This window comes from Cavia porcellus, unplaced genomic scaffold (assembly GCF_034190915.1).
Source record: "Cavia porcellus strain 051 isolate PalLab524CR breed Dunkin Hartley unplaced genomic scaffold, mCavPor4.1 scaffold_28, whole genome shotgun sequence".
In the NCBI taxonomy this organism is placed as follows: domain Eukaryota; kingdom Metazoa; phylum Chordata; class Mammalia; order Rodentia; family Caviidae; genus Cavia; species Cavia porcellus.
In genome coordinates this window covers 30,309,784-30,334,008 of record NW_026947511.1, presented here as the reverse complement: position 1 = coordinate 30,334,008, position 24,225 = coordinate 30,309,784, and the positions used below count along the sequence as shown (strand labels likewise).

General features: G+C 51.0%; 1 protein-coding gene across 3 annotated transcripts; it reads left to right on the top strand.

Moving 5' to 3' along the window:
- The first annotated feature begins 4,405 nt into the window (after positions 1 to 4,405).
- Dnajb12 (DnaJ heat shock protein family (Hsp40) member B12) lies at positions 4,406 to 23,414 on the top strand. 3 transcript variants are annotated; one of them, XM_005005326.4, is made up of 9 exons: positions 4,406 to 4,630; positions 12,865 to 13,063; positions 14,075 to 14,220; positions 15,714 to 15,899; positions 16,012 to 16,091; positions 17,759 to 17,868; positions 19,726 to 19,898; positions 20,377 to 20,474; positions 21,473 to 23,414. In XM_005005326.4, exons 1-9 carry the CDS (start codon positions 4,498 to 4,500, stop codon positions 21,500 to 21,502), a joined length of 1,155 nt encoding a protein of 384 aa, XP_005005383.1. In that variant the 5' UTR covers positions 4,406 to 4,497; the 3' UTR covers positions 21,503 to 23,414. The 3 variants fall into 3 exon arrangements, with proteins under 3 accessions (XP_005005383.1, XP_003473824.2, XP_013012256.1); XM_003473776.5 differs by having other exon boundaries at positions 20,377 to 20,522; XM_013156802.3 differs by having other exon boundaries at positions 4,407 to 4,630; positions 20,377 to 20,528.
- Positions 23,415 to 24,225: the final 811 nt, after the last annotated feature.

The following is a 24,225-nucleotide window of genomic DNA, read 5'->3' as shown; positions in this document are numbered from 1 at the left end:
TCAGCTGGGGTTACACGCTGACCCTCGCTAATCCACCGCAGTCTCCAGTATCCGGCGCTGTCCTTGTTCATGGCGTGCAGGGCCTGACTCACAGCACAGACGTGGGGCTATTCCATTAACTCCCCCTTCACAGAGAGGTGGAGCCCTCCAGAATCAGTTACATGTGGACAGAGAGGAAAAAGAGCACTAAAAAGGACAGTTGTTTTCTTAGCTTAGAGGTAGGGGTAGGGTAGCTGTATTTTAGCAGAGCCGGGAAACAATAAGATGGGAGACAAAAGCACATCCAGTCAGATTCCGAATTCTGAGAATCCCCGAGGAGAGAGGCTGAGAGGCTGACGGCCACCTAACACAGGGATGGCTTAAGGTCTAGGAGCAAAATGAGATGCTGAGCTCTGAGGACGATTCACTTTTCTAGGGACTTCTGGATATCTGTGAAGTAGGCCATTAAAATACTTTGCCTCTGGGCTGGGAATTTAGCTCAGCGGCATAAGCACCTGCCTTGCAAGCAGGTGGTCATGAGTTTGATACCTGGTACCGATAAAAATGAAAAAGACAAAAAAAAAAAAAAAAACTGTCTCTTTTTAAGCCTCATTTCCCACAGATACTACAATCCCAGTTGATCAGGACACAAGTTTTTGGTCTTTCCCTCAGATCAAAATCATAACCTTTTGATATTTGGAACATTCCATCAGGAGAAAATACAATTTGAAATCATCCCTGGACTATCAGTTTCATATTTAAGCAAAATCTAAAGACCAAAGACTATAATGCTTAACATTATAGTCTGACTGAGCAGTGGTGTAGTCTCCTCTTGGTCTTTGGATGGAGAAGGTGCCACAGAAAATCAAATTAGTTTCAGAAATTAAAACCATCAGTTTGACCAAGGTCAGTAAGGTAGGGCTGGGTGTGATGGCATACACTTTTAGTTCCAGTACTTGAGAGACGAGGCAGAAGCACTGCTCAAATTCAAGGCCAGTCTGGGCTACCCAGTGAGCTCAAGGCCAGACTGAACTGCATAGTGAGACCTTGGGCCAGAGATACAGCTCCGTGGCATAACCACCTGCCTGGCAAGTGCAAGGTCCTGAGTTCAATTCCCAATACAAAAAAAGACACACAGCGATTCTCTCATAGTGAGACCTTGTCTCAAAGAAAGGTAGTGGTGATAACATAGAGGCTGATTAGACCAGCCTTCCGCTCATATCCCTTCGGAAACAACCAAGCCTTTCTGGGTAGACAGCTCAGGCAGGGAGCTCTGCAGCAGAGAATGTGCGAAGGCAGCACAAAATGCTCCCACCACTCAGCCGCCTTTCCAGATCCTTCCTGATCGGCCCTGCTCCTTGCCAACTAAGCCAAAGAACTGGCGACAGATTTAAAATTTAAATAAGACTTTGCCACTTTATAAGCACTGCAGGAGGTGGGGAGAGCTCACCAGTCAACAGTTGTGCAATCACAATCCGGCTCCAAACACTGAAATTATAGCCTCTTCCACTCGAGTACCCTCTCCACGGACTGAAGAGCTCGCAGCAGCACAAGGGCCTGGGGACCCTCAGGAAATGGAAGCCATCTCAGCATGCCGAGCCAGAGAGAATATTCACATTGCAGTCCTCCTCATCAAGTCTGAGAGAGGAGACTTAAAAGCAGCCCTAGTTTTTACACGCTGACACATTAGGGCCCTATCAAAGTTTGTAGACTAAGTACAGAGCTGTCTTTTTAAGGAGAGGCTTCTGTCTCTACCACCTGAAGTCATACGGGTTTGTTTTGGGCAGAAAACCGTGGAAACGGAAAAGAAGGCTGTGAGACAGATTAGGATGTGGCAAAGCGGACTGGCGAAGTAGCGACATAGCATGACCAGCTAAGTACAGCATCCCAGGCGCATGGCAGAGCAGGTCCCAAAGCCCTACCGTGGACTTCTCGCGAGAACTCGCAGGTTTTCAACGGGACCACCTGTCAGGACCCGGATGTACAAATGCTTTTTTTGGGAGTTCCTTGAGATTTAGATGGCATAAGAGGACACGTTGAAAATGTGAAGATTAACCGGGCTTGGTGGTGCGTGCCTCTAATCCCAGCACTTGGGAGGCTGAGGCAGGAGGATCATTGCGAATTCGAGACCAGCCTGGGCTACAAAGTGACCTCAAGGCCAGCCTGAGCTGCATAGAGAGACCCTGTCTCAAAAAGACAAATAAAATAAAGACATCTGAAGAGGATTTTTTTAATGCCCTCATTTCCCTACCTACAGCCAGCCTTCAGGGTACCCACCATATTGCCTTTCCTCCTAAAAGCAGTGTGTCCATGAGGCTAAGGCCAATGCCTGCCTTACACCTGGCTCCCACATCCTCTGTCTACTCTAATGATTTCCTGTCTTACTTGCATTATCAACAATTTTTACACAGTTTAATAATTCTATCAAAAAATACTGGAATAGATCCCATTTTAAAAAGCAGTCCATGACCAGGTGTGGTTAACGTCTGTAATCTCAGAACTCAGGAGGCTGCACAGGAGGATTGCTGCAAATTTGAGACCAGCCTGGATTACACAGCAAGACTGTCTCAAAGAACTAAAAAAAGGAAAAAGAAAAAAAAAAGCAGCAAAAACAAACTCTCCATGGGAACCTGCGTTCCTCTTCCCTAACAATCCAAGTCTTCCTCCCTTTACCCTTCTGAATCTGTTCTTGTTGGACTTCTCTCTACCATCCACCAAAAGCAACTATATCAGGCTCACCATGTCTTCCACATTGCCAAGTCCACAGGTCACTTCTCAGTCCTCATAAACTTGGCCTCTCCACAGGATGTGACAGTCTGACTACTCTAGCCCTCCTGAATTGCTTTACTTGGCTTCTGAAATAACTCATTTGCACACCTCATGAGCTGCTGCTTCATTCTCCTTCCCTGAAGCTTCCTCCTCTTGCAGACTTCAAATTACTGAGGTGTAAGCAGATTCTAGTCTTTTCTATCTTCGCTCATTTCTTGGCACATCGAGTCCCATACCTTTAAATATCATTTATATTTAACAAGCATTTCAAAAAGAAATAGTTTTGTTGGTTTTTGTTTTGTTTTTTCATTTTGGAGCACAAACACAGGGTCTGCTAGATTCGAGGCAAGCACTTTACCGCTGAGTCCCAGTCCTAGGTGGTTGGTTGCTTGCTTTGTTTGTGGTGCGGGGCTCAAACCGCGGCCTCGTTCCTGCTAAACATGCTTTCTTCCACTAAGCTATATTCCCAGCCCTCCAACTTCTACCCTAAACTCTACATATGCACAACTTCCTAACCTACACCTCCACTCAGTTCTAAAAGGCATCACAAACTTAACATACTCAAAACCAAACACTGAATATTCCTCCTTAACAAACTGCTCTTTTTTTCTAATCTTTCATGTTTCTCCATTTTTAGTACATGGAAATTCTGTGCTTTCAGTTACTCAGGCCAAAAACATTAGACTCATCCTTGAGTCTTCTTTCTCTCGCCTCCCACATTCACTGCATCACAAAATTGGTTTGGGTCTTCAAAATCATCCAGAATTTGACTATTTCTCACCATCTCTACCATCATCCCTATCCCACTTACCATTAACTCTCATCTGGATTATAATAGCTTCCTGTCATCTGAATTATTGCACTAGCCTCTTGCCAAATTCTACACAAATGGTTAAGCAAAAAAAGATCTGAGAAATGACCAATGGACTTGGCGATGTGGCAGTCACTGGTCACTTTGACAAGATAGCTTTCATTAGATGGCAGCCTGGAAAGAACTGAATCCTGACAGAACTGCATTCACTCTGTAGTGGACTCCTTTGTGTTGTGTATAATATAATCTCCTTTTAGAGTGTATAATAACAAAAATTACCATTTCTGAGCATTTGCATTTGCTATTCCGTCTGGACCACCCTTTCTCCAGACAGTCACATTTGCTCATCGTGCCTGGATTCAGCTATCTGTTAATATGAGCTTTCAAAATTCCTTTATCAAATTATTTAAAATAGCCCTTCACATCTTCTATCTTGTATTTTTTCATTATTTCCCTTCATAGTATTTATCATCATCTGAATATATCTGTTTAGTAGATGACTCCTCAGCTTCTCCGCAGTCTAGAATATAAGCTCCACGAAAGCAGGAACTTTTTTGTTGACCACTGCAACCCCACCATATAACCATGCCAGGCACGAAGCGGATACTCATTAAATATGTTCAGTTAATAAATGACTTTTATGTCAAACGCAAAGAATTAATTACTAATAGCGTGCAAGCACTCTCAACCTGAAGACCTCTGGAACTCAAAGCTTGGATTCCAGGGCTCTGTAGCATGCACCGGTAATACTATCGTTCTTTTAGATGACATATGGTAATGCTTCCGCCCACGCCCAACCCTCAGTCAAAACTCTGGAAAGGAGGGGCAGAGGGTTACGTCATCATTCTGCGCCGGCCTGCCCCGCGACGCGCCAGCAGCTGGCGCAGCCCTTCGCTAGCCCGGCCTCCCCCTCCCTGGTTCTGCGCTCTGGTTCCGCCATGGAATCCAACAAGGATGAAGCCGAGCGCTGTATCAGCATCGCCCTCAAGGCCATCCAAAGTAACCAGCCCGATCGTGCGCTCCGCTTCCTGGACAAGGCGCAGCGGCTGTACCCGACGCCGCGAGTTAGCGGTAAGTATGAGACGCCGGAGAGACAGAGGAGAACATTAGAACTGATGAGGGGAATACGAGACGGACCGACGGGAGCAGTTGGCGGAGGGGGAGGGGTGGCGAGGCGCGGTTACGCCTGCGCATTGAGGCGCGCGGTGACTACTGGGAGGTGTAGTCTTTCAGTCTCGCGCGTCTGCGGGACGCTGGATGCCTGAAGACCGGGATAGCTGAGACTTAACCTTTGGGACGTTTGAGGAAACTTCTGGGATGTCAGGTTTCCTAGAAGGAGATGCGCTGGCAGGGCAGGCTAAAGGAACACACCTGGAAGGGAAATGGAACTACTTTTCCCAAGAGGCCGTTCGGCGGCCCACGGCCAGTTGCCGGCCTGGGAAATATTATAGTTCAGGAAAATAAACATAACTCTGCTGAGCGAGGAAATGGGTTCTAAAGAGGGAAGGGCCTGACTGTTGGCGCCCTGGAAAAGAGGCTTCATAGCTTCAGCCCCTCGCAGGACTCCTGACGAGAGCCAGAGACCACCGTGGCCGATCCGCAGGTCCCTCCGCCACCCCTGGGCTCCTCACCCCCTCCGAAAGCTGTTTCACCTGCCAGTGAGATCCGGGTCTGATGATTTGTGGGGGGCGCCAGCCTCGGCCCGCCGACCCGCCTTCACCCCCACCAGGCCATCAGTAGACTCCCGAGGAGCCGGAATCGAAGGCTCCTGAAGCAGGGACGGAACCTTGAGTTTGTCTCCACTATTCATCTCCTCACTTTACCCACGAGCCCTCTGCTTTTTATTTCTTGAACCTAAATTTTTCTTAATCCAAGTTGGAATAGAAAAAGACGGTGTTTGTGCCTGTGCTTACCATTTGCTATACTATGTGGCGTGTAACAGGCACTTGGAAGACCCGGCGCTCACCCTAACCGCTACTATGTGACCCTTCCGAGCTTGGGTTTCCTCATCTGGAAGATGAGAGTGTCGCCACAGGTAGTGTGAATGACAGTAATACCGGCAAGGCTTTTCAGGGTAGAAAGCTCTTGCGCATGCATTTTGTTACTTGAACCTGCCCTGTTAGGGAGACAGCCAAAGATCATTATCTTTGTTAAGTAGATGAAGAAACGTTTCTGAGGTAAGGGACTTGCCCAAGATCACACTGTTAAATCTTGGAAAACCCTGTGACTATTGAAGGAAGGAAGGAAAGAAGTGAAAAAGCAGCAGTCGGCCTCCTCATCTTCCCTGCCCAGTTATGAAGTGGCGAAAGAGGGATACTGGCAGGAGAGGTGACCTGGAACGCCTCGACTTTCCTCCCTCCTGACTGGAGATTGATCTTTGGCCTGTTGGCTGCCTCCTGCAGAGGGTTTCCGTTTGTATTTGCCCTGGAGTTCTGAGGTAGCCTGCTGGAGGACTTCTGTGAAGTAAATCGCTTTGTCTAAGTGGACAGCATGGGGGTGGCCTCCAGCTGTCAGAATTCCGTGTGAATGGGGGCTTTGGTAGTAGGCAGCCAGCAAAGGACAGTAATGATAGGGCCTGTGGCCCTTGCCAGGTCAGGAGCTTGGAATGGTATCCTTGCCAGGGTTTAGGCACTGGAATTTGCTCGGACCAAGAGGGACCTGCTGCGTATTTATCATATTTGTGCTCTTTTGGGAAGAGTATGTGTTTGATGCATCTGTGTAAACTTCAGCTTGGCCCACCTGGAGCCCAGCACTGAGCTGCCAAGGAACCTGGGGTTAGTGTGGGCCTGAGCAGGGAATCTTGGTTAAAGAAAAACATGTGGTCGTCTACTTTGGATGCCTTGGGTTTGAGCTCATTCCGGACACCCATTCAATGCAACTGATTTTTGTTGAGAACCTTTTTCATTTTTATATTGTTTGCAAAGTCCCGTGCTTGGGGCTAACTGGTATAGAGGGAGTGGAAAAGTGTGTGATCCTTTGCCTCAGAGAGCTTACCGCCTAGCAAAGGAGACAGACTTCCAGGACGCAGTATGGCACCGTAGAGTAATAACTGTGAATTAACAAACATTAAGCGCAGCATTGGATTCTAGGGACCTGAGAGTGGTCACGAAAAATCCAGTCCCTGCCATTTGTGGGTTTGGTGGGCTGGGAGTGGTGGAGGCAAGGAGGGAGTGGTGAGCAATTACCTGAACCCTGCACACTGTTATCTTACCAGGCGTAGTGGCTCACACCTGTAATCCCAGCACTAAGACTAAGGTGGGAAGATCGTCACAAGTTCAAGGCCAGCCTGAGCTATATAATGAGACCTTGTCTCCAAAAAAAGCCACTATTATCTCACTGAGGGAACGACTTTAGGGAGTAGGACAGGAGGCAGCGTTTGGATTGCACTTGAGGAAGTCAGGAGACTCAGGAAAGGTGTGCTGGGATAAGACACTAAACCAAAAGTCAGAGGTCTGGGGGACGGGATTAAATGTAGCAAGATTACAAAGCAGTGCCAGGGAGAATTTGTATGGGGGATTCAAGTTGGAAAGTAAAATGGGGTCAGATTGTGGAACTCCTTTTCCACCAGGCCAAGAGATTTTCGCTTTAGTATTTAGTGACTTTCGCTTTATACTGTATTTAGTGAGAAAAGCTGTTGAAGTTTGTGGTGAGGGGAATAAGGTAAGGAACTGTTCTCTTTGAGGGGAACTGAGAGGCAGAAGCAGTTGGGAGACGATGGCCATAAGCAGGTTAGAAATTCTGAGGGCCTGGGAGAAGGGAGTGGGGATAAGAGTAAGGTCATGGCTGGGGGTTTAGCTCAGCGGCATAAGCGCCTGCCTTGCAAGCAGGCGGTTGTGAGTTTGATCCCTGGTACCGATAAAAAGGAAAAAGACAAAAAAAAAAAAAAAAAAGAGAGAGAGAGTAAGGTCATGGGAGAGAGGTGCCTTTGTGAGAGGGGGGGTGCCGAGGAGAATTAAGCCGGGATGCTGGAAAATGAGTTGAAGCGGGGTGAACAGGAAGACGCCCGAGGTGGAAAAGTAGAGTGGGAGGTGGCGTGGCCCGGCTGCGCTGCCCTTGGGGCGCTCAGGAGGAGCCTCTGAGTTCTGGGTGAAGGTGCTCTCAACTTGCTGGCACTCACTGGAGTATGCGTGGCTGAGGTTACTGTGGAAAGGGGTGGACCGGAGAGAGAGAGTTGCTTCGGGCACAGTGGGGCCGCACCTGCCCTTAACCAGTGGACAGAGGCAGAGGAAGCCCCAGCATGAACGGGAGCAATGGCAGGAAGAAGCAGTCCCAGGAGAGGGCCGCAGCCGTAGCCATGGGAAGCATCGCCAAGGAAGTGTGAGCAGTGTTGTCGGTGCTGCAGGGCCACATGGGAAAAGGACAAGTCGGGGCATACAAGGGGATGCTGGAGCCCATCGAGGAGGCCTTGGGGAAGCAGAAGGATCAATGGAGGGAGGGCTCAGCGCCCTGCAGGGCCGTGGTCCTGAAAGTGTTGTCCACAATGAAAAGGAAGCGAGGGGATCTTCAACTCCCTGCAGCCGGAGTGGCGCGAGGCCCATTGGCAGGACGGGTGCATTGCGAGGCGGTAGTGGGGCCATAAATTGGGAAGTCACAGAGCAAAGGTGGGAGAACCACTTAATATTTCTCTTTCTCCCTCTCCCCTACTCCACCCTGCCACCCATACTGAGGAGGGAACTTAGCCTTGGCACTCAGCTATTGTCCCCAGCCTGTTTTGTTATTTCTGAGATAGGATCTCACTAAGTTCTAGCTAAACTCAAACTTTTGATCCTCCTGCCTCAGCCTTCCAGAGTATTGGGATGATGTGTGCCACCGTGCCTAGCCTGTTAGTACTTTTCTGACAGTTTCTGTCAAAGACTTGGCTACCTGGCAGTTTTTGCCTTTGCCTAAGACTTAGCAAAAATAGTGGGAAAATATCAGCTCTTCCTGGAGCTCATAAAAACATCTGTGAGCCTCAGTATACAAAAAGAAGGTTGGCTTGGATGATCTGTAAGGGTCCTTGCGGCTCAGGCTGACTGCGGGTCTATCAAATGACCTAGACCAATCCTGCCCTCTCTGGAAGGGCCAGTCCCCAAAGAGGGCAGGATTAGTTACCAAAGAATTTTGGCATTCAGGGTCTAGGTGTGAGAGATACTCTAGGACTACCTAGGCCCAGGGTGGGCTTGTCCATTTAAATTTAGTCAACCTGCGTGAGCCTCACTGCGTACTCAACCCTTCAGTCACTTTATTTCATTGACTTTAGACAGGGTCTTGCTATGGATATTCCAGGCTGGCCTTGAATTTACAGGATTACAAGTGTGCACCTCTCGAGTGCTGCGATTACAAGTGTGTACCACCGCACCTGGCTACTATCTCATTGACTTATTTGCCCCTCAGAGTGGCGCTGTGAGGCCCGGGGTCAGACCTTCCTGAGGAATTAGATAAACTTGGCAAATACACTCAGTGGAGTAACACACTCTCTCCAGTCCCAGGCTCTTTCCCCGTTTTGACCTCTTCTTTGCTTTCCTCATTTCGAGCACTGCAGGTACACAGATCCTAAAGTCAGCTGCTTGCCTAATAATAAAAACGACAGTAACGGGTCACTCTCTTGTTTGCTGGGCACCCTGCTAAGTTCTGTCCCTGCATAGCACAGTATTCTCTCAGCCCTTGGGAGGGAGAGACAGTTTTTCCTGGAGAAGCTACATTAACCTGGCCAAAATGACCCTGTTAGCCAGGGGTAGAGCTAAGTGTGAGCCCCCTGGCAGTCTGCCTGTCCAGCTGCTGGGAGGAAGGGTGCCCCAGGGGCTCTGGCCATACAAGTCCTCTCACCCCTACCTCAGCTGCCACCTCTCCCACCACAGCGCCTCTCTTCCTCTGATTTCCTGTCTTTCTGTCAACTCTACTGGTCAGGGACAGAGCCAGGATTGACGTTAAGCTGTTCTCTCTGTTGGTGACGTTGTCTGTTGGTAGTTGTGTCATGAGGGGTGTCTAGGGAGTCACGTCAGTCACATCCGACAGGCGTGGCAAGGCCACAAGGCATCCAGGCCACAAGAGTGACCTATCTCCAGCAACCAAAACTCTGATCTCCAACTCAACCAGGAATCTTTTATGTGACCCAGAGCTGAGCCCTTCCCCTTTGGCTTCTCTTTTTGTAGTGTAAGAAAATTAAGAATAGCTTCAGGGCTCCAGATCTTCTAGAACCTTCCCTGAGACGGACTGGCGAGAGCCCATCCCATCGCTTGACCAATGTCCCTCCGTATCTGTGGCAGGTGGGCGACTGGTTATGTTGCTCTGAGGAAATCTCAGGGTCTGCCTGAACCCCTGAAACTTCCAGAGAATCCAAAATAAGCAAACTTTGCCTGTCCCATCCGGACTTCCATTTCATCATCCATTGCTTTCTTCCTTTGCTGTCCCCTTGCGCCTGGCATGAGGACCGCCTGCAGTGTCATCATGCAGAACCTGGGAAGCTTCCTCAGCCTTGGCCCTGCCCTGCTAGCCAGCCCCCCATCCCCACCCATAGTTCCCGCCCCTCCTGGCCAGCGCACACTCATGGCCAGGTCACCTAGAGCTTTCATTGATCCAGACAGCCCATAGGGCGTGGGTAGGTTCACCACCACTGGTCTAGGCCATGACCTTAATAGCTACTCGTTTGGTGTGTGTCTCTGTGCCACATGTCACATACATTATCTTTGGTCAGCCTCATCACCATAGTGAGGAAACAGGGCCAGACAGCTCTTACCGAGCAGGCAGGGTTGTAGACCGCTGGTAAGTCTTCCCTCACCGCGCCTCCGGAACTGGGGACTGAATCCAGGGCCTTCACTCTGAGCTACATCCTCACCCCCTTTTTTATTTTTTATTGTGAGGCAAGGTCTTGTTGAGTTGCCCAAACTAGGTTTAAACTTGGGTTCTCCTCTTTCAGCCCTCTGAGTGGTGGGATTATAGGCATGTGCCATGCTTAGCTAAATCTGGGCCTTTCTGAATTAACATTTCTTCTGTAATCAGAATGACTGTTTTAGCCTGGGCTCTCAGACACTTGCAATCTGGGATAACAGCAGTGTTCAGAGCAAGGATGCTGGAGCTGAACATCTGGGGTTCAAATGTGCTTCTGTCACTTATCCAGCCATGTGGGGTGGTGGTAGGGGTGGGACCTGTCTTCTAGGCTTTTGTGAGGACTAAACGAGTGAGCACAGAGACACTGCCTGGCTGCCTGTGAGTGCCGTGCGGAGGCAGCCATCAACCTAAAACACTAAAACGACCTGCTGCAGCCCAGGTACATGGGGGAGGGTTCTGGTGACCAGTGCAGTGTCCTGAACATAACAGCACTTGGAAGGAAGCTGGCCGCGGTCCAGCATGTGGCCAACCTGGTTCTCAGGGGTTCCCAGGAACCTGTCAGAGGTCCTAGAAGTCACTGCCCTGGGCTCTATGGCCCAGCTCAAGTTTTCTGAGCTGATTTTGTGCCTGGAATAAATGGGTACCCCTTACACTCATGATATGAGTCCTTCCTCATCAAGTCAGCAGGAATCAAGGACTCAGATTTGAATAACCGTGATCCTCAGGGTGACAGTGTGTGCCCCATGTAGACCTCAAACGTTGAAGTAGAATGGTTGACATGACCAGCATTTGGAAAATGTGCCAGTGATTAGCAAGTAGTGAACGCAGCAGGTATTTTCCGAGTCTCACAGCATCCCTGGCCCTCTGGGACAACCTTGTTTCTCTCATCTTCTTCACTGTCAAGTGAAGGCCTCCAGAAATTGCCCCTCCTGACTGCTGAGTCACACAGACCCACTAAACATGTCCCCAGTGCAGATGACCCTACTATCCCCACCCTCAACAAAGCTGCTGTCAGACATACTGCTTCGGGACTTGAAAAAAAATATGATTAATGGTTTGTTTGCTAGCTTATTTTTGCTGTTTAAAAATGATCTACTATGTGTTATAACTCCCCACCCATGATGAATGTAATCACTATGTACTGCAAAAATGTACTGTACTAGTTAAAAAATGTAAAAACTAAAAAATACATCAAAATGACCTAGGGCCGAGAGTGTAGCCCAGTCATAGAGTACTTGTGAAGCATGCAAGCGAGGCCTTTGGTTTAACCTCTAGCACTGCAAAAAGCAAAATAAATAAAAATGAAACTGGGCATGATGTCACACGCCTGTGATCTGGCAGTTAGGAGGAGAATGTGAGCTTGAGGTCAGCCTGGACTACATAGTGAGACCCTACCTCAAAACAGAAAAGCTGGGGGCTGGGGGGTCGTGCTTGCCTGTGGTTCTAGCCTTGAGAGGGTGGGCAGGAGGATCCCTTCAAGTTCAAGACCACATAGTAAGCTACAGGCCAGCCTGAACTATCCAGCGAGACCCCATCTCAAAAAAAAAAAAACAAAAACAAACAAAAAACACATATCCCATTAGCACAGCTGCACACTTAGGAAATGAGGATAAATATTATGGGTTTGTTTATTTGTCTTGGTACCAGGAATCGAACTCCCAGCCTTGTGCTTGCCAATCAACTGCTGTGCTGCTGAGCTATATTCCTGCCCAATTTTATGTTTTGTATCATAGTGCAGAAAAAAACTATCACATGTCCTGAGTTAAAAGGGAATGATACTATTTAAACTCGGAACATTAAACAGTTTATAACTCTGATATACTATGTTAATAAACAGTTACATTGAAAAGCATGGTTTTTTAAGTGAGAGACCATTAAAGTTAACTAGATATCAATTTAATGAGGTTTATACTAATATTTAATATTAAAGCATTTTAAAGATAAGGATAAAAATAACAACAGGAAATAGTACAAAGGACTGAATATTTTAGATGTTCCAGTGCAGAAAAGAAGTATATATAGGTTTGAATGAGTTCAGTAGAGAAAAAATGGATTCATTAAAAAAAGGGCAGCATTAAAACCAAACTACAATGAAAGAAGTAGAGTTAAATGAACTCTAAATCAAATACTGCAGGGTTGATTAATAAAACCCAAATGTGTTTTTGAAAGATTATCAGAGTGTCAAACATCTGTTTAGATTTATAAAAATCTAATCTAGATATACACACACATGCACACAGAATATCTGAAAAATAAGGCAGTTATTTCACACTCCTCCGTGAAGTGTGTGTTTACTGTTAATTCTGTTAATAAAAGTCCTGCTGTTAATGTGGGAAATAAGTGACCTTCCTGTCCCCAGGACCCCCGCTCCCTAGAGAGCAGGTGACTCATGCCAGCACCACAGGCCCTGTGGGGGAGGGCAGGGGCCCAGAAACCCAGGGCCAAGGCCTGCAGCCTTGTCTCAAAGGAGCCCTCAGTGGTTCTCTTGCTCTCCACAGCTCTGATTGAGTCTCTCAACCAGAAGCCACAGTCTGCTGGAGAACAAGCCCATCCCACAGATGGCACCCATGCGACCCACAGGAAAGCAGGAGGGAGTGATGCCCCCTCGGCCAATGGCGAAGCAGGAGGAGGAGGAGGAGGAGGAGGAGGAGAGAGCACCAAAGGCTACACTGCAGAACAGGTGGCGGCTGTGAAAAGGTGGGGCCAGGCCAGAGCCGCATGTTCTGGGGTGATTTGCACGTTTCCCACTGCACAGTGCCCCCTTCTGCCCAGGAAGATGGAGAGGGAGGTCCAGCTCATTTCCCATAAGGCCCTGGGGCACAGTGTTCTAGCAGGGCTCCACTGTCTGCCCACAGGCAGAGGCAGAAACACTGACACTGCTGCCATCCTCTGCCACTGGCCCAGGGACCCCAAGTCTACACAGCTCTGTCAAACAGAGATGGAGCCTGGTCCCGCCTCCAGATCTCCCCAGCCCAACAATGCCCCTTTCAGCCAGAGCCTGCTGGGGCAGAGTGGAGACGGAAGGCTGGAGGCAGGCCCTGTGCAGGGTAGCCTAATACCAGTCCAGAGGCAGGCAGGCCGGGGCTTCTCAGGACTGTACTCTTCCCACCAGCTGGCCTCGGGGACACACTTAGGTCACACTTGCATCTTCTAGCAAGCTTCAGGACCAGGGGTGTGAGCTATAGTTTGCCATAAACCAGGCCAGGCTTAACCAGATGAGCCTGGCATTTGGAGGTGATAGGAAATTCATAGAGGGATTTGGAAGGCTTGGAGAAGGCCAAGAACTAGGACCCAGAAGTAAGAATCGGTGAGGAAGGGCCAGTGTTTCTCACAGCTCTGCTTGGGGTAAATGCACACCTGCCATTTTCAGCCCTTACGTTACCACTCAAGACTGAAGTTGCCAAGAAAGAATACAGTTGGGTGAACACAGGACATCCCTGCCCATGGACAATAGACAATGACAGTCCTTCAGAGGTCGCCTCCCAGGAGGGAGCTGTGGGCAGAGGGATACGGGTGCTGGCCTGGCTAAAGGTAGCAGCTGCCCTCTTAAATCCTACATGCGTCCTGGGGTTTGCACAGGGCCCCATCTGGCCCCCATGCCAGCTGGAGCTCACTGGAGCTCTTCTGTCCCTGACCCGGAGGAGCCGTCAGCAGTTGCTTTTTGGTGGCCCATATTAGGCAGCTCTCTCCTGCGCTTCTTGCCCCCAGGGTCAAGCAGTGTAAGGATTACTATGAGATACTGGGGGTGAGCAGAGGAGCTTCGGATGAGGACCTGAAGAAGGCCTACCGAAAACTGGCCCTCAAATTCCACCCAGACAAGAACCACGCACCCGGCACCACGGAAGCGTTCAAAGGTGAGGGGCCTTGGTGTCCTGGCATCATGGGCTTTTATGTCCTGTCCTTGGGATGCAGGGTGGACACAGCTTCCTCAGGGAGTGAGGCCTGCAGGAAGTGCTCTCAGGCCTAGTTCCACAGGCTCAGGTTTTACTTCCCAAGGTCATAGTGGTCACTTCCAGCCATGGAGAATTAGTCAGAGTTCACATAGTGCTGCTCCTGCCCCCTTTCCTGGTTCCTGGAGCTCTAGGAGGGGCCTGAGGCAAGAGACTTGTCGAAGCTCTTCAGTTAAACAGCACCAGGGGAGGAGCTGCCCACGGTAAGTGTTCACTGTGCCCAGGGGGAGAGTGGCCCCAACTCAAATATCTCTGGTCTGGCAGCCTCCTCCATGCTGGTAGCCTCAACCAGCCCCTCCCTGGGCCACATCTGCACCTCTGGGCCACAATAGGGACACAGCAGCCTCTGGCCTCAGGGCCGTGGGGAAGAGTGTGTCACTTTGCCCCACATCAAGCCACCCTTACTCATTTAGATTTGCACGCAGACACACATGCCAGCCCTGTGCTGCAGGTTTTCATTTCCACCTTGTCTCCTCAGGGGACACTATGGTGACTGGCAGCACCAGGCCTGGGCAGCATGCTGTGTAGGACTAGGACCAAGCAGCCCCCAGTTCCTCGTGTACTGTCTTGGGGCTGCCCCAGAGGAAGGAGGAGAATGCGCGGGGGGCAGGACTGCTGTGGGTGATGGTCCTGTGCCCTCTCGACAGGACCGAGGTGCTGAGTGGCAGTGGGGACTCAGGCTGTGAGGCAGGTGCAGTTACGAGCAAGGGGGTGGCTTGAGGAGCTGGAGACTAGGGAGGACTCAGAGCTGGTGGCCTTGGGGACACAAACTCTGTGCCCAGAAAGTTTTGGAGGGAAGGCCACAAAGTTAGGTAGGAAACAGCAGCTGGGGCCTGGCCCCTAGGGAGGAGGGGACTCACCCTGGCCACACCACCTCCATAGAGTTGACCAGAACCCAGGGATTGGCCCTTCCCATCATTGCTTGCCACCTTCCAGTCCACAACAAAGACCTCATGTGTCTGTTTGGCCCATGTCCTACCATGACTTCAAGTGCTGTTAGCACCAGGCAATGATGTCCCAACCCTGTGGGCATCTCAAGAGAGAGGAATGAGGAAAAGGCTTTGTTGGTTCCCATAGTGTTAGCTAGAAAGCTTGAAGCGAGGCAGATTTGATTCCCAGCCCTGCAGCCTCACAGATGAGTGAGCTTCATAAGTCCCTTGTCTTCCCTGAGCCTTGGTGCTCCCCTAGGTGAAATGGTGTCAAGATTGCTGTTAGGAGAAGTTGACACAACACTGGCAAGGGCTGCCCAGGTGTGGCGGGGGACTGTTGGGAGCCTCGGCTTCGCCCTCCAGCATCTGGGCTCTTCCTGCATGTCCCACCCTACACATGCCCCAAGCACAGCCTGAGCTGAAAGCCAGCACTAACCTCTCAGGCTGACCTTTCTGTCCCCTTCCCAGCTATTGGCACGGCATATGCTGTGCTTAGCAACCCGGAGAAAAGGAAACAGTATGACCAGTTTGGTGATGACAAGGGCCAGGCTGCCCGACATGGCCATGGGCATGGGGACTTCCACCGTGGCTTCGAGGCCGACATCTCCCCTGAAGACCTCTTCAACATGTTCTTTGGCGGTGGCTTTCCTTCTAGTAAGTCCCCCACACTCCCACAGCTGCATCTCCCCTGGGAGTAAGGAGGAACTGGGTGTCAGCCTGTCTTTCCCAGCAGCCCCCGCCCTGACTCTGTCCCTCTAACCCCCAGGTAATGTCCATGTCTACAGCAATGGCCGCATGCGCTACACGTACCAGCAAAGGCAGGACCGCAGGGACAACCAGGGTGACGTGAGTGAAGAAGGGCTGGCAAGAGCAGGGGATGGCCCTGAGCCCACCCCAGAGTGCGGGGCCTGAGGAGGCAATGACGTCCCACACTGTCCCTCCTGGGGCCCCCAGTGTCCCACAGCTCTACCAAGAGCCATCTTCCTCCCACTTGCCATTCTGCTGAGTGACACCAGAGGGAGCCACACTCCACACTGCCTGCCGTTGGGGGGTTTGCTGGCCTCTGCTAGGAACTGAAGCAGAATCTTGGCTTACAGTGAAGCCTAGTGTTTGTGCAGTCCGTTTGTTTGTAAGGCCAAAGTGATGTTCTCCAAGCAGTGGTGTTAAACCTTCTGAGAATGATAAAGAATGCCAACACAGGTTTTTCAGCATTCAAAACAAATGTCTACAGGAACTGTAAACAGCACTTTTAACACTTTTCTTGTTTTGTTTTTGTTGGGTTTTTTATAGTTTTGTTTTGTTGTTTGTTTTTTGAGACAGGATCTCACTCTGCAGTTCAGACTGGCCTTGACCTCACTTTGTAGCCCAGGCTGGTCTTAAACTCACAATGAATCTCCTGAGTGCTAGGACTTCAGGCGTATGCCACCTTGCCCAGCTCACTTTTCTTTTTGGTTTCTGGTATTGGGGAGCAAATCCAAGGGGTACACTACTGTGGTGCTGCCATAGCTCAGCTGTTTGTTTGTTGTTGTTGTTGTTGTTGTTGTTGTTGTTAGACAGGTTCTGGCTAACTTGCCCAGGTGGGACTCAAACTGCAGTCCTCCTTCCTCGTCCTCCCTAAATGCTGGAATTCCAGACCTGTGCTGCCCCACCCAGCGCAAATTGTGTGTGTGTGTGTGTCTGTGTGTCTGTGTGTCTGTGCATGCGTGTGCCGGGATCGAACTCAGCCTTTTGCTTGCTAGGCAGGCACTTGTGCTGCTGAGCTATATCCCTGGTCCTCAAACACATTTTTCAAGCCACAGATCAACAGCCAGCTGGCTGGCTGGCATTAAAATATTGCAAAGCATTTTAAAGGTTGGCAGCAAAGGATCTTTATCCTCTGACAGAATTTCTTTGTTCATTTCTTTAAAACCTTTATTTGGTATTTAACATACAGAGAAGTTTTTAGAATTATAAATTAGCACACAGTTAGTGAATTATTTACTTTTAGACATCATCTCACTATGTAGTTCAGGCTGGCCTCAAACTTGCAGTAGTCCTCCTGCCTCAGCCCCTCCAAGTGCTGGGATGACAGGTGTGTGTGCCATGCCTGACCACACAGTGAATTTATTAATTTTCATTTCTAGTTTAGTTTTTATTTCTATTTTTCCAGTCCTGGGGATTGAACTTACCTTTGAGCTATACCCCCAGTCCTATTTCTAGTTTTTTAGTTGGTAGTATATGTGTATAGTTTGAAACTCAGAAATAGACTTGAAGTAAAAGCCTCCCACATAAGCCCTGTCCCATCCTGGAGGCAGCCACTTCTGTGGATGTGTGATTTTCTCTCACAAGTCAGCGTACACCCTGCTTCCGCCAGCATGTATTTCTCTAGGAAAGCTGGCAGACGGATCAGCTTCTGTACTTGGGGGACATCTGGAAATGAAGGGGGAGTGTGGTGTCCAGGCCACTCAGGGTCCACTGTGCTGAGCAGCTGGTGGTGTGTGTGGCCAGCTGGGTAATGGTGGCTCTTCCTCCAGGGCGGGCTAGGGGTGTTTGTCCAGCTGATGCCCATCCTCATCCTGATCCTCGTGTCAGCTCTCAGCCAGCTCATGGTCTCCAGTCCGCCGTACAGTCTGAGCCCGAGACCGTGAGTACCTGCTCTGAGGGTTGGGTTAGGGAGGTGGGCAGACCAGGGCTTTGAATCTCAACCTCATTAGAGGCCTTCTTTGCTGGCCAGAAATCCCAGGTTCCTGAATGTAATGCAGGAGGCTGGCTTAGAGTGAAGGAAACACGGTCTGAATCAGATGTGCACACTTGTAACCAAACCAGAGGCTCTAAGAGGCTGAGGCAGGAGGATTCCAAGTTTGAGCCAGCTTGGACTATTTAGTGAACTAGTGAGACCCTATCTCAAAATAAAAATTAATAAAAGTATTAGGGCTGTAGCTCAGTGTGAAGGCCTTGATTCTTACCCCAGTATTAGACAGTGGAGGGGAAAGACAGGAGAGGAGTGGAGAGGGGAGGAAAAAGAATGGAAATGCGAGAAGGAAAAGAAATAGGAGCAAGAAGAAACAGGCTCTCAAACCAAGCCTCTTAATCGTTTTAGGATCTTAGCCCCCTAAGAAGAGGCAGTGTGACCTGCAGACCTTTTCCCGAGAGCAAGGCACGTGCTATTTTTTGCCTGTGGTCTGAGGCTCCCTAACTCCCTCCCACTCCTGTATTATTTGCTGACCCTGAAATTAACCTCTGCCCTTATATTCCGGATAAGGGGCCGGGGTGTGGCACAGTGCTTGTGTGAGGCCCTGGGTTTCATCCACAGCTCTGAAAGAAAAAAAAAAAAACAAAAAACGCAGAAGAGAAAAAGAAGAAATATGGTTAAGTCCCTGAGACCTGAAAAGCACAGGGGCTCTAGGTGAGAGCCAGGGGTCTCTGAAGCCCAGCTTCACCAAGAAGCTGTAACTGTAGGCAATAAGACAGGAATCTGCTATATGATAGGAATGATAAGGTCCATGTGCTTGTGAAAATTAATGAGTAATACATCAAAGCGTGTAGCTCGTGAGAAGTGCTCCACAATGTTTGTTGAACAAGTGCGTGGTCTCAGCTGCCAGTTAGAATTTGGATGAGTTAGGTGATCCTCTGTTATCTTCTTCCTTCCTTCCTTCCTTCCTTCCTTCCTGCCAAGACGCTGGCACAGCGTCTTGAGACAGTCACGGTGGGTGCTCAGCTTCCCTTCTCAGAAGGCCCTGCTCCAGCCCCCTGCTGCTGGGAGTGGGTTCCCCCTCCCCTGCAGGCTGCCTCCCAACCAGCAGGGGGCAGAGCTGGCTCACGGACCCAGAGCAGTCCCTGAGTCTCTGGCCCAAAGTCAGCCCTTTACCATGTGGGTGGAGAGATGAGGGGCAGTGTGGCTGACAGGGAACAGACCTTCCTAGAAGAGATGGCCGGGGACAGTTGTTCCTGGAGCAGTGGCTCTGTGTGCATGTGGAGGCTCTCCTAATCCTGCAGAGCCTGCAGTTGAAGCTGGAAGGATTCAGCTCCTTGGGATCTCAGGGAGTTTTGTTCCTTTTATTGTGCTGAGGATCGAACCCAAGGCCTTCCACATGCTATGCACATGCTCTGTTCCTTAGCAATGGCCATGTCCCTGTGGCTCCTAACTACAGATGAGCTGCTCCTGGAGATGCAGGCAGGCTCCCAGTATCTGTGGACCTGGGGGATGGATGGGAAAATGGAGGCACAGGCGACAGAGCCCTCACTTCCTCCAGGTCCCAAACTACCCAGATCAGGTCCTCTTCTCAGACAGGGTTTCTCACAAGCCCTCAGGTGTGGTGGCAGGATGACTGGGCCACAGTGCAGCAGGGACACTGTCTTTCCAACAGACCTTTACCTTAGGCAGTGTAGGAGGAAACCAGCTCCTCCTGTGCCTGTGTGTCACTGGCCCTGTCACCCATCCAGCTGCCCTGGGCCTGGGCCCCCCAGAACACTTTATATACTTTGTATGCTTTCTGGCCAGCTCGGTGGGCCACATCCACAGGCGAGTCACTGACCACCTGAGTGTTATCTACTACGTGGCAGACAGCTTCTCGGAAGAGTACACGGGCTCCAGCCTCAAGACGGTTGAGCGGAATGTGGAAGACGACTACATCGCCAACCTCCGAAACAACTGCTGGAAGGAAAAGCAGCAGAGTGAGTTCCCGTGTGCATGTGCGTGTGCGTGCATGTATGAGAGAAGCATTGCGCGTGCTGGTGTTGGGGAGTGCAGCCAGGGATCAGACTGGAGGAACAGGGAAAAAAGAAAGCCCTAACCCATGCTCTGTGGGCTGTGCCCGCCGAGGCCACCTGGTGATTTCCTTCAGGTTCCCCATAAATTGCTGCCATTGGCCTGCTGGGGATTTTTTGGGGGCCAGTGGGGAGTATGCAGAGAGACAGATCAGCGCTCTCTGGCCACCCACTGCTTGTGCACCTGGATCATCCCTCTCCCAAAGGGGCACTGTAGTCTTTGCTCCTCCTGGGTCTTCCCTCACAGGGGCCACTTTGCCAAGCCCCTGGACCTCTTCCAGCCTCCTCCGCCTGCCTCCTCCCCTCACAGGCCCCAGCAGGCCTCCTGGAAGGCTCTAGGAGGTTAGGCACTGGGTGTGCCTAACCCTGCCCCGTTGCTTTGCAGAGGAAGGCTTACTATACCGGGCCCGCTACTTCGGTGACACAGATATGTACCACAGAGCACAGAAGATGGGCACTCCGAGCTGCAGCCGGCTGTCAGAGGTGCAGGCCTCCCTGCATGGATAGTCCTGGGCCATCCACGTCAGCCAGGTCCAAGTATGAGCCGGGGCCGCCATTGTCCTGCATCTCCTGGCAGCTTTGGCTGTGGTCTTAAGGCAGGGAGGGAGGAAGGAAGCCAGCCTCGCCCCCAATCTCCAGAGGCAGGGCGACTCTGGGTCCAACATGGAAATGGCGATCACAGCCCCGATCTGGTCTCTGCCACTATCCCGCACTGCACTCTTCCCTGGTCCTTAGGCTGTGGGCACCCAAGAGCCGACACATGGGACCCACCGCTGTTGCTGAGTCCCCTCATGGCTCTGTGGGCCAGTCCCACGATCAAGCCACCGCAGCCCTTTCCTGCGCACAGCTGATGATCGCCTGTGGCACCAGACACTGCTGGGCCCAAGACAGACCCCATACACAGGGCCACACACTACCAGGAAGAACTGTGGAGCAGGTGGCCGGGAGGATTCCCTTTCTGAGTCCTTCCAGGGAGGACAACCTGGGACCCATGTCAGGGCAGCTGACAGGGCAGGAGAACCTGTGGCTGCTGCTCCGGAAGTAGGACGCGGTATGCTCCAGAGCTGCTGCACCTGGCAGCCTGGAAGCCACAGGCAACTGGCCTGTGGTCTGAGGAAGGGAACAGAAGGTCACAAGTTCAGGGTCAGATGCAGCCACTCAGCACAGAAGGGGTGGGGGGAAATGAAAGTGGCTGGCAGCAGGCACCCGCCTCCAGTCCTGCGTGTGGGTAGTGGGCTGTGTTCCCAGTGCCCAGAGCAGGCAGCCTGGACCAGGCCCAGAACTGTGTGGGCAGAGCTGGGAGGCTGTTCCCTGCGGCGGCACCCTGCCCTCCTCCCTTGGCCTGTGTCCCCTCGGCTTCCATCCCACCGCGGAGCAGGCGCGTGGGCGCTCACAGCGCAGAGCGGCTGCTTGTTTGTTCGGCTTAGCTGGAGGCAGAGGGCTGAGACCTCCCAGCTAACTGTACCCACTTCCCTCCACAGACTATGAAATCCCTGGAGAATTTCTGGTGACACTCACTGAGCCAAGGTGACGGACTGTATATTTAAGGAAAGACATACAAAGACAAATTAAAATGGAATTGGAGGCCGAACACCGCACAACTGCCCTCTCTCTCACCCAGTAAATGCAGAAAGCTCTTAGGACAGACAGAAAACCTGCCATGGGGCTGCTTCCCTCCCTTCCGGGCTGGTGGAGGTTCTGCATCACCTGCTCCTAGGATACAGAAACCATGGCAACGAAAGTAGAATGTAAAACTTGTGGTGAATGCCTGGGGGAAGGGCCAGGGGAGGAGCCGCCCAGCTGCCACACCTCCCCCCGGGACCCCCACCCGTCTCCTGCAAGAGGAGCCAGGCAGGGGGCTGGTACAGAGTAGGGAGGAGGAAGAATCCACAGAATGTAACTTCAAGATGAGTGCGATGTATATATATCTATTTATATGTAAATAGGCATATATAAAGATATATATATATAGTCTACTTTTTAAACTATGCAGCGATTGGGTTAAATTGTTCAGCTGATTGCTTCTGTGTTACAGAATGAGGCCTGTTTGGAGAAGGCAGCCTGGTCCTTCCAAAGCTAGACATTAGCCATAGCAGACAGCTTAACAAAAGGCAGGTCTTAGGCTTTATGTCCCCTTTCCCCCCAGCGCCACATTGTCTCAGATGGCAGCAGTAATTATGAGGTGTAAATCTATAGTAAACTTCATAGCTTGCCAGGGTTACAGTTTAGCTGCAGAAGAAGCAGGCCATAGTGCAAGAAAGATGGCCCAGGGGCAGGTACCAGCTCAATATGGAGCCATGGTCCTGGGGTGAGGCTACCCTTACCAGCTACTTCCCCTGTGGTCAGTTCTCTGTCCTAGACCCAAGAGCCTTTGAGTCAGCACCTTTCAAGGTTTAGAGAGGGGCCAGGTTCTACCTAATGCTTTCCTACCTAAGTTCCCACATGGGTTTTGCCTTAGAGGCATCACAGGGCACAGCTCCATCAATGCCGCTGGTTTTCATCTCCTTTTTTTGTTTTTGGTACTGGGGATTGAACTCATGACCTCATGCTTGCCAGGCAGGCACTGTGCCACTGAGCCATATTCCTTGCTCGATGCCACTGGTTTTCCTAAGTTGCATACCAATGACTCCAAAAGGTTCTTCCTCCCAGAATCAGCCCAGGACCTGCAGGGCAGCAGCTTGACCAGTGAAGGAAAGTCCATGCCTGAGGTGCCTGCGTCATTACCCACAGTAGATGTCACCACCAAACCTTCTCGCATGGTGGACGAAGGATGTATCTGAACCAGGACAGTTTTTTACCCTCCCCTTCAAATGAGGATTTTTCTCAAAGCAGCAGTTGCTACCAGGGGTAGGGAGAAGTTTTATTTATTCCCCCATTTATACTGGGCCTTTTGAGGTTTTTTGGTTTTTTTGTACCGGGAATTGAACTCAGGGCCTTGTGCCTACCAGACAGGCACTGAGCTACATCCCGGGCCTTTTGGATTGCCATTTTTCCAGAGTTTCTTCCATGGCGGTGGGTGTGGTATGGAGCCTGCTGTTTCCAAAGCCTTATTCCCCAAGCTGCCAGCCACTGGCTGGTAACAGTCCTCCCAGCGTTTCTCTTGGCTCTTTTTTAAAAAGCTCCTCCCCCTCCCTATAGGAATCTTGCTGGGAAAAGAAATTTGGTGAGGAAACGCTGACCCTGGTTTTTAAACAAGGTCACACCCTGCAATGAAGTGGCCACCCTGGCCCAAGAGAGCCTACAAACGACATAGACCAAAGCACCACACCCGCAGGGGCCCTGGCACTCTACCGTGGCACCCTGACTGCCTAGTCCCTAGATGGGCTGAGCTGTGTGCAGTAAGAACGGGGTCCCCTAAGAAGCTGTATTTCTTGAATTTGACTTCTGAAATTGTACATCTATAAATATATGTTTATTATGTGATTGGCCTTGGTGGGTCCAGTTGAGCAGGGGTTGGGGACAAGCTGCTGTCACTGTCTGGCATGTGCCACAGTTCAAGCTGACAGCCACTGCAGCCAACAGTGCTTCACCATCCTGGCAAGAGAGAACGGGGTCAGGTGGCTCCTAAGTGGAGTGTGGGTCCCTAACATCAGGCCTGCGTGGGTGACGTACTCCAAGCTCCACCCTCTGCTGTCCCCAGTCCCCTCCTGGTTGCCATCCTGAGTAAAGCACCCCTTTTATCCTCCTTCCCTTCCACTCCTGATCCAGGCCATGGGAAAAGCCGAGTTTTCTGTCTGTCACTAGCCGTGTAGTCTTCCCAGCCACCTTCCCTCGCGGCCAGCATTCAGCCTTACTACCCTGGAGGTCAGCAAAGTCACACCCGAATCTGTCCAGTCCCCATTGGGCTCCCTCCCCCGCCACAGCGGCAGATCTGCCCGGCTCACCCGGAGACAGGGCTTGCAGCCCTGACTGGCAGGCCCAGGCCCCTCCCACTGCCGCAGCAGCCAAACACGGGCGGGCTCCCCGGTGGTGCCACCGCAGCCCGGGAGCTCATTGGCTGTTCCCAGCCGGGGTCATTGCAGCCTTGCCTGGTCTGCGTGTTACCACTTGTTAACCGCAGCTGGCAATGAGGCCTTGCCAGGTGCCCTCCCACAGGCGCATACCCCATCCCCTGCCCTCACTGGGATCAAGGGTTCCCTGGAGAGCCAGAAAGGGTGGGACCTGTTCCCTCTGCTGCAAAAAAGAGGCTTTGACAAGTATGTCCCACCCACTGTCAGGTGGCAAAGCAAGCCAC

Excerpts from the sequence above, each read along its gene's own strand:
- Dnajb12 (XM_005005326.4), top strand. The coding sequence starts at position 4,498 with ATGGAATCCAACAAGGATGAAGCCGAGCGCTGTATCAGCATCGCCCTC. Across the intron at positions 14,221-15,713 it reads CACCACGGAAGCGTTCAAAG|CTATTGGCACGGCATATGCT; the intron begins GTGAGGGGCCTT and ends TCCCCTTCCCAG. Across the intron at positions 20,475-21,472 it reads GCTGCAGCCGGCTGTCAGAG|ACTATGAAATCCCTGGAGAA; the intron begins GTGCAGGCCTCC and ends TTCCCTCCACAG.